We start from the raw sequence: 12,689 nt of genomic DNA, 5'->3' as shown, positions 1-12,689 counted from the left end.
TTTTCCCACATGTTCCTATTAATGCCTCAAACTAGTCTAGTTTTGATGCAGGGGTTGCTTTTGACTTTGTGACTGTGGATATATATGATTAAACTGCATTTTTTCCCTCACGCCTAAATCTTAGTCTATTAAAGTATAAAACAAAACTGGTACATGGAAATCCTTTCCTTCATTTGCAATTGCACCTATGCATGCTTCCTTGCATATTGTGTGCTGCCAAATGCCAGATGACTGCTATCTTTGAATGTATCCTGAATATCAGGGATATTCAATGTTGATTAACACCTATTAATATAATTTTAAAAAGATTGAAAGTAAACACCCTTTTCACTTGATTTTATGGTAAGTACTGCTGAGCACATGAATTGGGTCAAAGCTTGCTCATCCCTCATGAGGCTCCACCTGGAGTGCTGCCTTCTGTTCTGGGCTCCACAGGACAAAACAAGACATGGATCTGTGGAAGAAGTCCAGAGGAGAGCCACAGCAATGATCCGAGGGCTGGAGCAGCTCTCCTGTACAGACAGGCTGGCACAGCTGGGGCTGTCCAGCCTGCAGAAGAGAAGGCTCTCGGTGGCCTTGTAGCCTTTCAGTACTGAAAGGGGACACATAACAAAGATGGGGGCAGACCTTTCAATAGGGCCTGTTGTGATAGGACAAGGAACAACAGCTTTAAACTGAAATAGGATAAATTTAGGTTGGATATAGGAAGAAAAATAATTTTATGATGAGTGTGGTGGGGCCCTGGCACAGGTTGCCCAGAGAAGCTGTGGATGTCCCTTCCCTGAAGGTGTTCCTGGCCAGGCTGGAGGGGCTTGGAACAACCTGGAATAGTGGAAGGTGTCCCTGCCCGTGGCAGGGGGTTGGATTAGATAGATGACCTTTAAATGTTTCTTCCAGTCCAGCCATTACATGTTGCTAAGGTCTAATTCTATCATCACTAAAACAGTGATAGTACTTGAGAGAGAAAATCAGAAATTGCCTACGAATATGGCCTAGAACTCATCTTAAGGATAGGATATTGAAAAATACGTGGAGTCTAGCAACTATAAAGTCTTTATAAATGTAAGCTGTAAAGTAAATGAAAATATTTTTGGTTTACCTTACTTGCAGAAAGAGCCATCTTTATGTATTGATCCAGCTGTGATATTTCAGGTATGGGTTTGGTTCTAGAGAAGTGTGTGTGTATTTGCAGTGCAACGTACTCTATTGTTAAGATTGCATGAACTTTCACTTCCCTTATCTTCAAAGATAAACCTGAGTATTCTCTGCATTAAATTGACAAGGTAAAAATTCATACAGTAAGGGTAGTTGTATATGGTCTGTTCACAGTCCATGCACATAAGTGTGTTTAAATTCAAGCTTTATTAAATGTGAACTTTCAAATATTTCCTTCTGATTGCTTTTGGAATGCCCTACAAGCAAAATTTTTTAGATGTAATTTAAATTTATGATGTATCTCAAATGATGAGCAGTAGCATTTCCTTACTTTTCCTTTCAGAGTAAGACAGCCTGGAATGCTGTATTATATAGGGTTAGACTTGATGATCCGTGTGGGTCCCTTCCAACTCAAAATATTCTGTGATTCTGTGGTTATTTACAAATGTTTTGCCCTTTTCCTGCCCCTCAGTTTTCAGGAAATGAGCTATAGGAGTCTTGTAAGGACTGATATGATTCATGAAACATCATTGTGGAAACTCACTTGTTAGACTTTTTCCATTGTGAAATATTGTTTTCTTCAGCATCAGGACACATACTAATTTTTTTCACATTCCAAAAGAGGTGGGTTTCTGCTAGGTCCAGCCAGCAGAAACCTAAATAGCCCTAACCTCTCTCAGAATATCTGCAACATATTCTAATAAAGGAGATAAGGAAGAAGTATTGGTTACTGCTAGAAGGAGGGGATAGATTAGGGTGAATACCCTCATCTCTGTCACAAATCCTGCTACATAACCTTACATCTTTTAACAGATTTTGAGGGCCTGACTGAAAAAAATCTGAACAAATGCTGTATTGTTTTAGAACTCAGATGATGTTATTAGTACCATTCAATACTAAGCTACTTCCTTAATATTGCAAAGGAATCTTTGTTGTGATTCAAGACAGACCTATGTAGTTTTTTAGAATGTTGCTAATGGGGATAAATCTTAGAGGTTTGAAGGAAATATTGCATCAGTTCCCAATTCAGTTTCTGAAAGCTTGCCAGAGCTGTGCCCCAACAAGACTGGTTGAAAGTTTTCCAGTTGAAATTTTGTGTGGGAAAATGCTGATTCAGCTGAATCAGGAGATTTTGTGGGAATGTGTCAGAACTTTTGGCAAATGCAAAACTACCTAACTTTCTATGCATCCCGTAAGCCAGCCCAGCTCCCCTGTGGCAGTGCCACTGGGAGCTCTGGGCTCTCTCTGTTATCTTTGTCCTACAACGTTCTCCACTTTCCAGCAGCTGTCCAGGCTGGAAAGCTGTACGGTTTCCTGGGCAAGCCAGCATGAAGTAGGGAACAGTACCTTTGAGTTTCACACAACTTGTGAAATTTCTGGCTTCTGCTTCAATAAAAAGCTAATGTAGAACTTAGTGACAATTTTTCAAGACATAGGAAAGTAGTTTTTACACATCTTTATTCACAGTATGCAAAGATTGATTAAAAACAAACTTTTCCTCAGAGATTCCAATTTTATGGTGAAGCAGAAGTACAGAAAATGCTTCCACACGTTTTTTAGGTATTTCTCATAAAGCTTAAATGTTACCCTGTGATATATAAACCTTCTAAAGAGTGTAGTAGGCTGTGCTAAAATTGTTTCTGCTGTATTATATTTTCAAACATGTAAAATACAAAGGCAGTAGAAAGAGGCAGACTCTTGTAGACTAAGCTGGGCAGATTTGATGAAGACTATTCCCATATGTCATGTCATAGCAGGTCATGTAAGTATTAATATATTTCATTGCAAAATCATTCCGAAGTAAGTGAAGCTTAGGTTCTGCTTTTATCTTCACAAATAGGATGAAAATATTTCTGAAATGAAGTCTAATGGAGGAGGCTGAATTATTTATAGTAGCTGTGAGATCTACAATTATTTTTGTGCTGTGTTTAAGTCTGGAGAGCTTTTAAATACTTCTGTATCTTTTCTTCCAGTATTTGGCCTTTTGTGCAACTTCTTGAAATGAAAAGATTCAATGAGACTTCTTCCCCTTTTTCATTCCATCTCAATATTTTATTTCCCTGTTTTAGAATTGAAATTAATTTTAAAACTAATTTTTATTGGAACAAGAAAATAATAAAAGAAAACTTCTTGCAGTTTGAGATTTATTGTTGACTATAACGATAAAAGCAAAAATGTTAGAGGAGTGACAGAGGGCCATCTAAATGACATTGCTTAGTCCTTAGCTATCATTCTATATGGATTTGTAATGTAAGTATATTTTATATATCTTATTATTAATGTAAATTACTTTTGGGCTTCAAAAACAATCTGAGATTCTTTTTCACTTTAGTACCAAAAATTCAGATGCTTTTTGGAACATCATCCAGACTCTCCTGTATCTTAAACTGCTGTATCTTAAATTGCTACATTTGCCTAGCTTTGTTATGAAAGAAGTTATTACAAGAGTTGGGGTCTTTGCTTGTTTTTAGGCAATCTAAAGAAAGCAACAGAAACAAAGTTGCAGTGATTCAAGCTTAGCTTGTCCCTATTAAAGGATCAATTCCATTTGTATTTTTTCCCAAATTAGCTTTCTAATTAATAACCTGGTCTTAGTGAATCAGGTTGGTTTTTGTGTGGTGTTTTTTCAATTTTTTAGAATTTAAATTTAATTTTATTTTAAAATTTTATTTAATATTGATCTCAATAGTACAAGAACTTCATCCAGTCTCTAGTATTTTGTGGGTGGTTGATCCTTTATGTTGTTGAACAGATTGCCTAACAAGTAATTCTGTAATGTTCTTTCAAACAGAAATTTGTGACAAGTTTGGGTAATCACTTTTGTAATCTTTCTAACTCTCACAAAAGTGACTTAGCCAATTCCCAAATGACTGGAAATAACAAAAAAATTTCACTGTTTTCCAGTGAAGGGCTGGCACACATAGCAGCCGTTGGCTGGGATGTAGAAATTTTTAGTGGTTGTGGTTTGGTTATCTTGGGACTCACAATAAGAAGTGCCACATCCTCTCTTAGTGATGTGGCTAGATTAGCCAAGGAAAAATGTATGAGGACACAACCTTTGTCCCTCTTGAGGGCAGGCAGAACTCCAGAGAAACTGGGACCCTGAGCCACACAATGGAGTGGCCTTTGCCCTGCAGAGACATGGGTTGGTCTCTCCAGGCTCAGCTTGGTGTTTAAGAGCTTGGAAGAGTAGCCAGGCCTAGATGTTATTAATTATAATAAGGTTTGTTATCATACATATGTGGAAAAAAGGGCATGTGCTATTCTCTCTTCATCCCTATTAGGGATGAAGGAATTAATTGGAGTTTTGACCAGCATGAGTTCTCTACAGACTGTGCAACTATGGTGAAAGAGATCTGGTCTGAATTCTGCATTTATTTAAGCTAAATTAGAATTATTCCTGGTTTATGTGGATTCTCTATTTGTACCATTTATTTTGCTGTCTCATTATTTGATATTCACTCAAGTACAGATATGCTTCTGTTACTCTTTAATATATGTCTCATATAATTTTCAATACTTTCTTTTTTTGTAACTTAGGATACAAAAATAGCTTCACTTGAGCGCAATATAAGAGATCTTGAAGATGAAATACAGATGTTAAAGACAAATGGAGTTCTGAATACAGAGGACCGAGAAGAAGAAATCAAACAAATAGAAGTTTACAAGAGTCACTCAAAGTTCATGAAAAATAAGGTAGGATCTGTTTATAAAAGAGATTAAGACTGTTTAAATAATTGAAAGAAAAGTATTAATGTGACTGTTTCCAATGCAAGAAGCTGCCTGTCTCCTTTTGGTAAATCTATACTGTATAATAATCAGTAGACAGGAAGGAGTGAAACATTTTGGGTAAATGAAAATTATTTGATTTTTAGCTTTTGATGTCGTTTTGCAGTAAGGACTTTTGTTTCATAGGAGATGCCAAATTGTACTCTGCTCATTTTAAGACTAGCAATTTAATGACTTTGTTCCTTTAATTTCAAATTACTGTACATAGACTATTAGGAGCTGACCACAGGCAGGTAGTAAATATGTAGTGATGTGACACATTTCCTGGTTTCAAACTCACAAAACTTTATTGCTTGTTCATTGTTTGGGAGTTTTTGCTACAGAAGAAATGAAAATATTAGTGCCCATGTGGAATTAATCCAGATTTATTAAGAAAAAATAATAATCAAAGAATATATTTATTCTGTTGGAAAAACGTAACTCTTAAGCTACTGAAAAATAACTAAAGCTCCTAAGTAGCATTATCATCAGGAAAATTATTTTGCTAACCTAAACATTATTAATTTCAAAGCAATTCAGTTTTAGTGACTTACAGCAAAACTCCCAATGCATGTCAGTAAACCTGTTGATATAAAAATAAGGTACAAAGCCTAAAACCTTAACACTCTCCTGATGTTTTTGTGAGGAAAAGCTTCAGTATATTTCTGTAGCATGGAAAGCAGATGAATGAGAAGAGTATTAAATATGCATTGTTTTGTCACAGCCTTCTGATTTTTGATAAATGCCACATTCTGATGAAGCTTTATCTGTATTCTTTCACTAGTCTTTTTCTTCCACTTAAAATTAAGATTTGCAGCAGAAGATGTTATTTTTATGACTCATCTGAGAGCCTTTCAAGGTGGAGAAGTATTTATGGAGCTGTCAGCAAACAGATCTTGCTGTACCTGATCTGTTGAACCTGAGATTGTTGATAAATTCTGATAAACAGCATTGATGACAAAGAATAGGACAAAACTCTTCTGAATGCTTGAAGCTCTTTATACTTTTCATATTCTTGAAGTATAAATTGTTTTCAATCTGTTCTTTATTTCAATAAATGGGAAAGTGTTAAATGAAGGCAAATACTGAACATCACTTATTTACATGAGTGGCAGAGAATGTTTGGAAGTGTTTCTTTTCTTGACTATTTCTTAGTAGTATTCACTCCTTCCAAATATATAGGCTCTAATTGTGACTTGCAGTTAAAAAAGGTTGTGAAAATGAGAAGGAAAACTTGCTCAGATTTGTTTTTCTTGCTCACTTGGTAAGGCCTCTCCTTGCTCAGTTTCTGAAGGGAGAAAACTGGTCATTACTCACATAATACAGAAGTTGTCCAAACAGGTCCTAAAGTTCATATAACCAAGAGATCTGCACCTTCAAGTATCTTGATTGAGAATATGAATAAAACATACAGGATGATACGTACTTGTAATAATAATTTCTGCTTTGGAATACTTTCTTCCCTTACTGGGGAAGAGTAGTCCTTTGGCTGTCAGCTACATTTTTAAATGAACACAGATGCATTTTTTTTCCAGGTGTGAGTTTGCACTTGGCATTTAAGTAGTCCTTTGAGTATTAGAACTTTCATGCTATCCACTGGAATGGTATGAAAATCTAGTGGTAGTTGAGTACAATTTCAGTGAATTACCAGTAAGATGAGTTTTAAGTATTGACAAAGCAGTAGTACGGTGCTCTGTGATTAATGGTGCATGTAGCGACTTTCCATATTGAATGAAGGGAGCTTGCAAGTTCTAGGAGACCCTCTAGGGGAAAAAAAAACCCAACAAAAAACCAAAAAAAAAAACCCCACAACAAAACAAAACCAAAACAGCAAAACAAGGAAATAGGTACAGAGTTTTATTTTTGTGTGGGCAGGCCTGGAAATTTAGCAATCAGTTGAAAACAAGACCTTTACTGTCATAACCTGTAGAATCTACTGATAGACTTGCAGGTTCTGCTGTATGCAGGCATATTATTTGCATTGCTACTCATTTTCTTAAATCCTTCACTTCAAAAAGCAGTTGTCATTTGTTGAATCAGATGAAATTCTATGCTGTTTTAGTCAGCATAGTTTCATTTAATTGAATTATTTATTTAAAGATTTAGCCCATTAATTTTAATGTGCAATATTCAGAAGAAAAGCTCTGATATTTTTCCCCTTTGTTTTCTCGTTGCTCTGCATAATATCACATAAGAATTTGGTGTGTAAAAATAACAGAAGAACACCCATAATGGTTTTCTGGAAATGGAAAATTAATGGGTTCTAAAGAACTGAAATTATGGGAGGTGACAGAATCGTAAATTAAGAAGGAAGAGAAAGGAATTAGGGTTTCAGGAAAGGAGGTGAAGCAAGATCATATTGGGCAATGTTGAAAAAGTGGTGACAGGAAAATTACACACATGAAATATGTGAGATAGTGGGAAGGTCAGGGTCAGAGGACAGACTTGGAGTTTTTTGGTGCTACAGCACTTCGATCCAGACATGTAGGTTATCTTCATTTTAGTCCTTACAAAGTATAAATATGTTTTTGTTGTATTATATGAGATCATGAGGTTTCATTGAATTGTGACAGTTGGTCTTCCACATCACTTTAGATACAGCAAAATAATGTTTGCCTATCTGCTCAAGGCAACAATGTATTTCATGTCCTGTTTAATTAGTTTTTTTACACACTGAGATACTGTAGAACTTTAAAAAAGTGAATATACCCATGCCTAAAATTTCTTAATATGAGTTTTATAGTTTTTTTTATTATGCCTCTTTATTTTTGTGGCAATTTTTAAAATGAAAATCTTAGTACTTTTTCACCATGATACTTTATTTTAAAAAGACATCAGCATATTTATTCAACAATCTTTGTGTTTGGTTTGCATTTTAATTCTGAATTTTTTTTTTATTTGAGAGCTGTAACACATTTTTTAACTCCTGACAATTTGTAGATCTTGTAGCCAGAACTTTACACTAAACAGATTCTGTTTCTAAAACACAAAGAACACACCTGCAATGAAAGCAAAGCCTTTTAAATTTTTTTTATTATTTCTCAGGGTGTGGGTTGTGTCATGGAGAGAAGGGGGAAGAGTTTCTAGAAGAGATTAAGCATCTGTGATGTTCACATGCATCTCATATAAAGCCTGTGATGTAATTCAGATTGGCTGCAGATCCATGTTTTGACTTTGTATCTTGCAGACAGATTTTCCCATTGTTCATTTTCTATCCGTTTTCTCTTGGTTGCCATACTTGCTTGCATGCTCTGGCAAGGGATGGAGGAAGGTGGTTTGCTTTCCAGAGAAAGCTTTCTCTAGCAGCTTTTAATTGCATTCTTTGCTCATGTCTGGTTTTTGTATGCTTCTTTCCTTATTTTGCTCTTTTCCAACTTTAAAGGCGATTGTTTTAGTGCCAGGGTAGATTCTTGATTCTATACAGTAGCTCATGGGTGACTATCTGAGCATCTTAAGCAACAATGCAAACATATTGGGATTTATAAAAAGAAATAAGGAATAAATATATTAAGACATGCATACAGACTGTAGTCGGAAGAATCATTGCTTTTAAATTTAATTTTTAAATATGCACTTGCAATGTAAAACAAAATAGAAGCATTTTGATCAGCAGTGAATATTTCCAGTACCATACAACACTGAATTTGTGAAATGTTTTAGTATGTGGATTTTTGGAATGTGGTTGAGTAGGATCAAGCTGTGGATATTCTTTTTTTTCCCTGGGGATTTTTGAATCATCGTCCATCTACCTCGTCTAGATTTCTTGTATTGTAAATGTCTGTTGGGACATGGAAAAGAGCTATTCATATAAAGGAAGTGATTTCTCTGAGTTATGCAGATACAGTGAGGCATTTTATTTCAAATAATCCTCATGAGGTGATGTATCTGGATTCAGCTGGTGGCCAGTGTTATACCACAAGAATTTAGGAGTAGTTATATGCCACCTAATTCACCATCCTTTCACCTATACACATCATTCTATATATAGTCCAGTGCTTTGCTCTGATTCATATATTCTAAATCCACCACAATTCTGTGTTCTGTGGCTATTCTTCCCATTTATCATTGTGGAAAAAGGAGAGTAATCACAATTTCATGACATTTACTGATGAACCTTAAATTCACTTAAATTCAGAAGCCCTGTCTTAGTATTGTGTTTCTGCTGTTTCCTCTGGGATAAGCTTTTATAATCTCTGAGCCCTTTCATTGTGTGGAATTTTGTATAATGTTTTCCCCAGACTTCTCTTGAGTTAGTCTTCTTGGCTTGGCTTTTCTACTACCTGAGAATTCCATGTGAACTGCCAGGGAGAAAAATAGGAGGTGGGGATGGTGGGTAGCAACAAATTTGCAAGAAGAGGAGTAAGGTTAAAAGTCCACTTTTCTGTTTTGCTCTCCTAAGATGCTGGATTTTCTTTATCAGACTTCTAAAAAATTCCTGATTCATTCTGGCCAATGATAAGTCATGGGAATCATGCTGTTGGAAGGATTGAATGTATGCTTTTATGAACATTTTTTTTCCTGTGCATTTTTGCTGTCCTGCCAGACTTTCCTCACATGGGATACATGCCTTTGAACTTAAGTGAGGTCCATGGTGAATTTATAGGCCAAATCATCTTTAAGATTTTCTTTTTAACTTGTGCAACAACAGGCTATTCATTCTTAAGACAGAGTACATTAAATTGCAAGAAACACAATTGAAGGTGTGAGCGTAAAAAGTCTGAAGCTTAATTCTCTTCCAGAATTCACAGGTGTCTGATTTGTCATATCATGGTCATTCACACCTTTCAAATTTCCAGTGGAGTTATGAATTGGAGACAAAATTAATGACCTAATGTTTTTTCCCCTCTGCAGATTGATCAACTGAAACAAGAACTCTCAAAGAAAGAATCAGAACTTCTTGCCTTACAAACTAAGCTTGAAACCCTTAGCAATCAAAATTCAGATTGCAAGCAACACATTGAAGTGCTTAAAGAGTCCCTTACTGCCAAAGAACAGAGAGCTGCCATACTTCAGACAGAGGTATTGTATTTCCTAATCATGAAATGCAATAGAAATACTGAGTTCATGGCCAGTATCAAAGTTTTGATATGTTTGATTCAAGTCTTTGTGGCAGGAAAGTTGTTAAAGAATAATGAATAATTGAAAACAATTTAAATGCCAATGTGTTTGGTGTATATATAATTTTGATAGTACACCAGCTCTCATTCTAGAACTTTTTTTAGAAGTGCTTATGATTGCCTTTTAAGAAAATGTTTGTGTCTAATTCTCATTGGCTTCGGTGGGGGGAGGTGAACCTTAATGACTTGATTGTTGTGATATCATGACCTGATTCCTCATCTGTTAGGTGACTGAGTTTCTCTTTTGATTGCTCTGGTTGATGCTCCCTTACTTCTGTGTACTTCTGTTCTGAAGGATGAAGCTATTGATGTATTTTTAAGGGATTTGTTGAAAGGTGCATATTATTAATCTCTGGTTATTTTTTTCAAGTGCAGTCAACATTTATTTTAAAATATGAGTAATTTCATTCTTTAAAACAGACCAGTGTATTAATTACTTATGTATCTACAACATCAAGCCATAAAAATGGAATACCCATTTGAGATGGTTGTCACATTTAAGGGAATATGTAAATCCAGTGTTTAAAATGTCCATTAACAATTTTCCCGGTGTTTTAAAAAACTTTATAGGCTTGGAACACACAATATTGATTAGACTGATTGCTATTAAAACTTCATGATTTTATTTTTAATGTGTTTGCTTCTTTCAGGAAACAAATACCTGTTGAATTTAGTCACACAAAACAAATAATTTCTATTCAGAGAAGTATATTATTGAAGGTATACAGGAATCTTATAGAATGTTTCAAATGTCTGGCTAGCAAAACTCTAGGAGAAAATGGCTTAAACTCATCCTTCTTGTGGAAACAGGAAGTAAATATTTCTAAGATTCTGATTATCCCTTTTGCTGTATGTCTTGTGCTCTGCATGCTAAGAAGACACAGATAAAATTTAGCATTTCTAGCTTGTGTTTTATGGGCCAACCATCATATGTGTATAATACAAAAGATGCAAGGATAAAGACTCCAGCAATTTCACTGATCTCAATCTAGCATTTGAGTAGGAAAGACTGAGTATTTTAAATCCTGGGCTGTGCAAATCTGTTTTGAAAGGCTTACGTGACCTGTCATACTGCTGAGGATGATGATGAATTCCATTGGTTCTCCACTGATTGGACTTCCTAATCCCTTACCACACTGGTTTGTATTCAGTGTGTTACAGTCTGGCTGGCTGATGGGCAGTGGTACAAAGAACTGAATTACAGTGTTCTTGATGAGGGGCTGCTGGGATTCTGAAATCCTGGTGGAGAAACAATTGGCTTCTCACAGGTATCTAATGCCTCTTCTCAGTTTCTGCACAAGGCTGTTGAGCTTGAACCTTTTACATGATCAGGCCTAGACTGTGCTGTGATAGCAATCCACTGCAGGTCTTGGTCTCTGGGAATTGGGAAAAGATTTTGGTTGCTTAGAGCAACTGGATCATCCATCTCCAGGCCTCAGGTCTTATCTAAAGGGAGGGCAATGGCTTCCAGCAGCAGATGGGAAAGCAGCTGCAGGGAGATGCAGGGCAAATGGCAGCCCTCCAGCAGGTGGAAGTCATTAGGGAAGAAATTTTGTACTGTGCAAGCTATTGTTGTTGGTCATTCCCAGATGAGGAAAGCTAATAACATTTCAGCCTGCATTTAGCCACACACCTTTCTTCCTGCGCGTCTATCTGTAGAACAGTTTTCGTACAATCTTGTGTCCTAAAACATGTTCATAACTTGCCTTGCAGTGCTTCTTTCTGGAGGTGAAAATAACCACCAAAAGGCAGTTCTAATCCTGTGCTGAGTAAGGTGTTCAGAGTTGCAGTGTCAACTTCCTGCCTAAATAGGATTACTTTGTAATCACCTTGTTGTAATTAAATTAGCATAGTAAATCCTGTAATAAAAGAAACCCTCCACAGGCTCTCGGTTATTTCATAAGAAGCCTTTTATTATTTAACTTAATGGTACTCTGCAGGTTATCTTCAGGTTTTGCTGAAGCAGCTGCATGTGATGCAATGGGATGTGAGTCACAGAATCATGTCATGGTTGAGGTTGGAGGGGAGCTCTGGAGCTCCTCTGGTCCAACCCCCCTGCTCAGGCAGGGCCACCTAGAGGCAGCTGTCCAGGACCATATCCAGATGTATCTTGAATATCTCAAGGCATGAGACTCTACAACTTCTTTGGGCCTCATGGGTCAGTGTGAGTGTTCCCAATGTTCAGAGGGAACCCCCTGGGTTCCAGTTTGTGCCCATTGCGTCTTGTCCTCTCACTGGGCACTACAGAACAGTCTGGCTCCATCTTTACAGCTTTCCTTCAGGTATTTATACACAGTGATAAGATGCCCCATTCACTTTTCTAGGCTAAACAGCTCAGTTCTCTCAGGCTTTTGTCATATGAGAGATGCTCCAATGCTTTAATAAAGCCTTTAATTAATCCTTTAGTTTCTTTATGACCTTTCACTGGGTTGTCTTCAGTATGCCCAGAGCTGGACATGGTATCTGAGGTGTGGCCTAAGCATAGAGAAGGATCACCTCCCTAAACCCCTAATGAGCCTGGGTTGCTGTTACTGTGTCCCTGCAGGGCCACATTGCTGGTGCTCACCGTCGTGACCACCTTGACCCTGAGGTCCTTTTCTGCAAAGCTGCTTTAAGCTGAGTGAACTCCAGCATGTGTGGGTGCTTGGC

General features: G+C 36.7%; 1 protein-coding gene across 16 annotated transcripts in view; it reads left to right on the top strand.

Moving 5' to 3' along the window:
• Window positions 1–12,689, top strand: part of ERC2 (ELKS/RAB6-interacting/CAST family member 2) — a 414,962-nt gene that overhangs the window by 89,430 nt on the left and 312,843 nt on the right. For 15 of the 16 annotated variants that reach the window (XM_068201794.1, XM_068201809.1, XM_068201804.1 and 12 more), the window contains 2 exons: window positions 4,696–4,851; window positions 9,775–9,942. The exons of the other annotated variant lie outside the window; for it this stretch is intronic. In XM_068201794.1, the coding sequence (XP_068057895.1) occupies window positions 4,696–4,851; window positions 9,775–9,942 (324 nt within the window). The remainder of the gene's footprint in view (window positions 1–4,695; window positions 4,852–9,774; window positions 9,943–12,689) is intronic. 16 annotated transcript variants of the gene reach the window in all.

Source organism: Anomalospiza imberbis, chromosome 11 (genome assembly GCF_031753505.1).
Source record: "Anomalospiza imberbis isolate Cuckoo-Finch-1a 21T00152 chromosome 11, ASM3175350v1, whole genome shotgun sequence".
Classification (NCBI taxonomy): domain Eukaryota; kingdom Metazoa; phylum Chordata; class Aves; order Passeriformes; family Viduidae; genus Anomalospiza; species Anomalospiza imberbis.
Note: the sequence above shows the minus strand (reverse complement) of the source record. Positions and strands in the feature narration are given on the sequence as shown.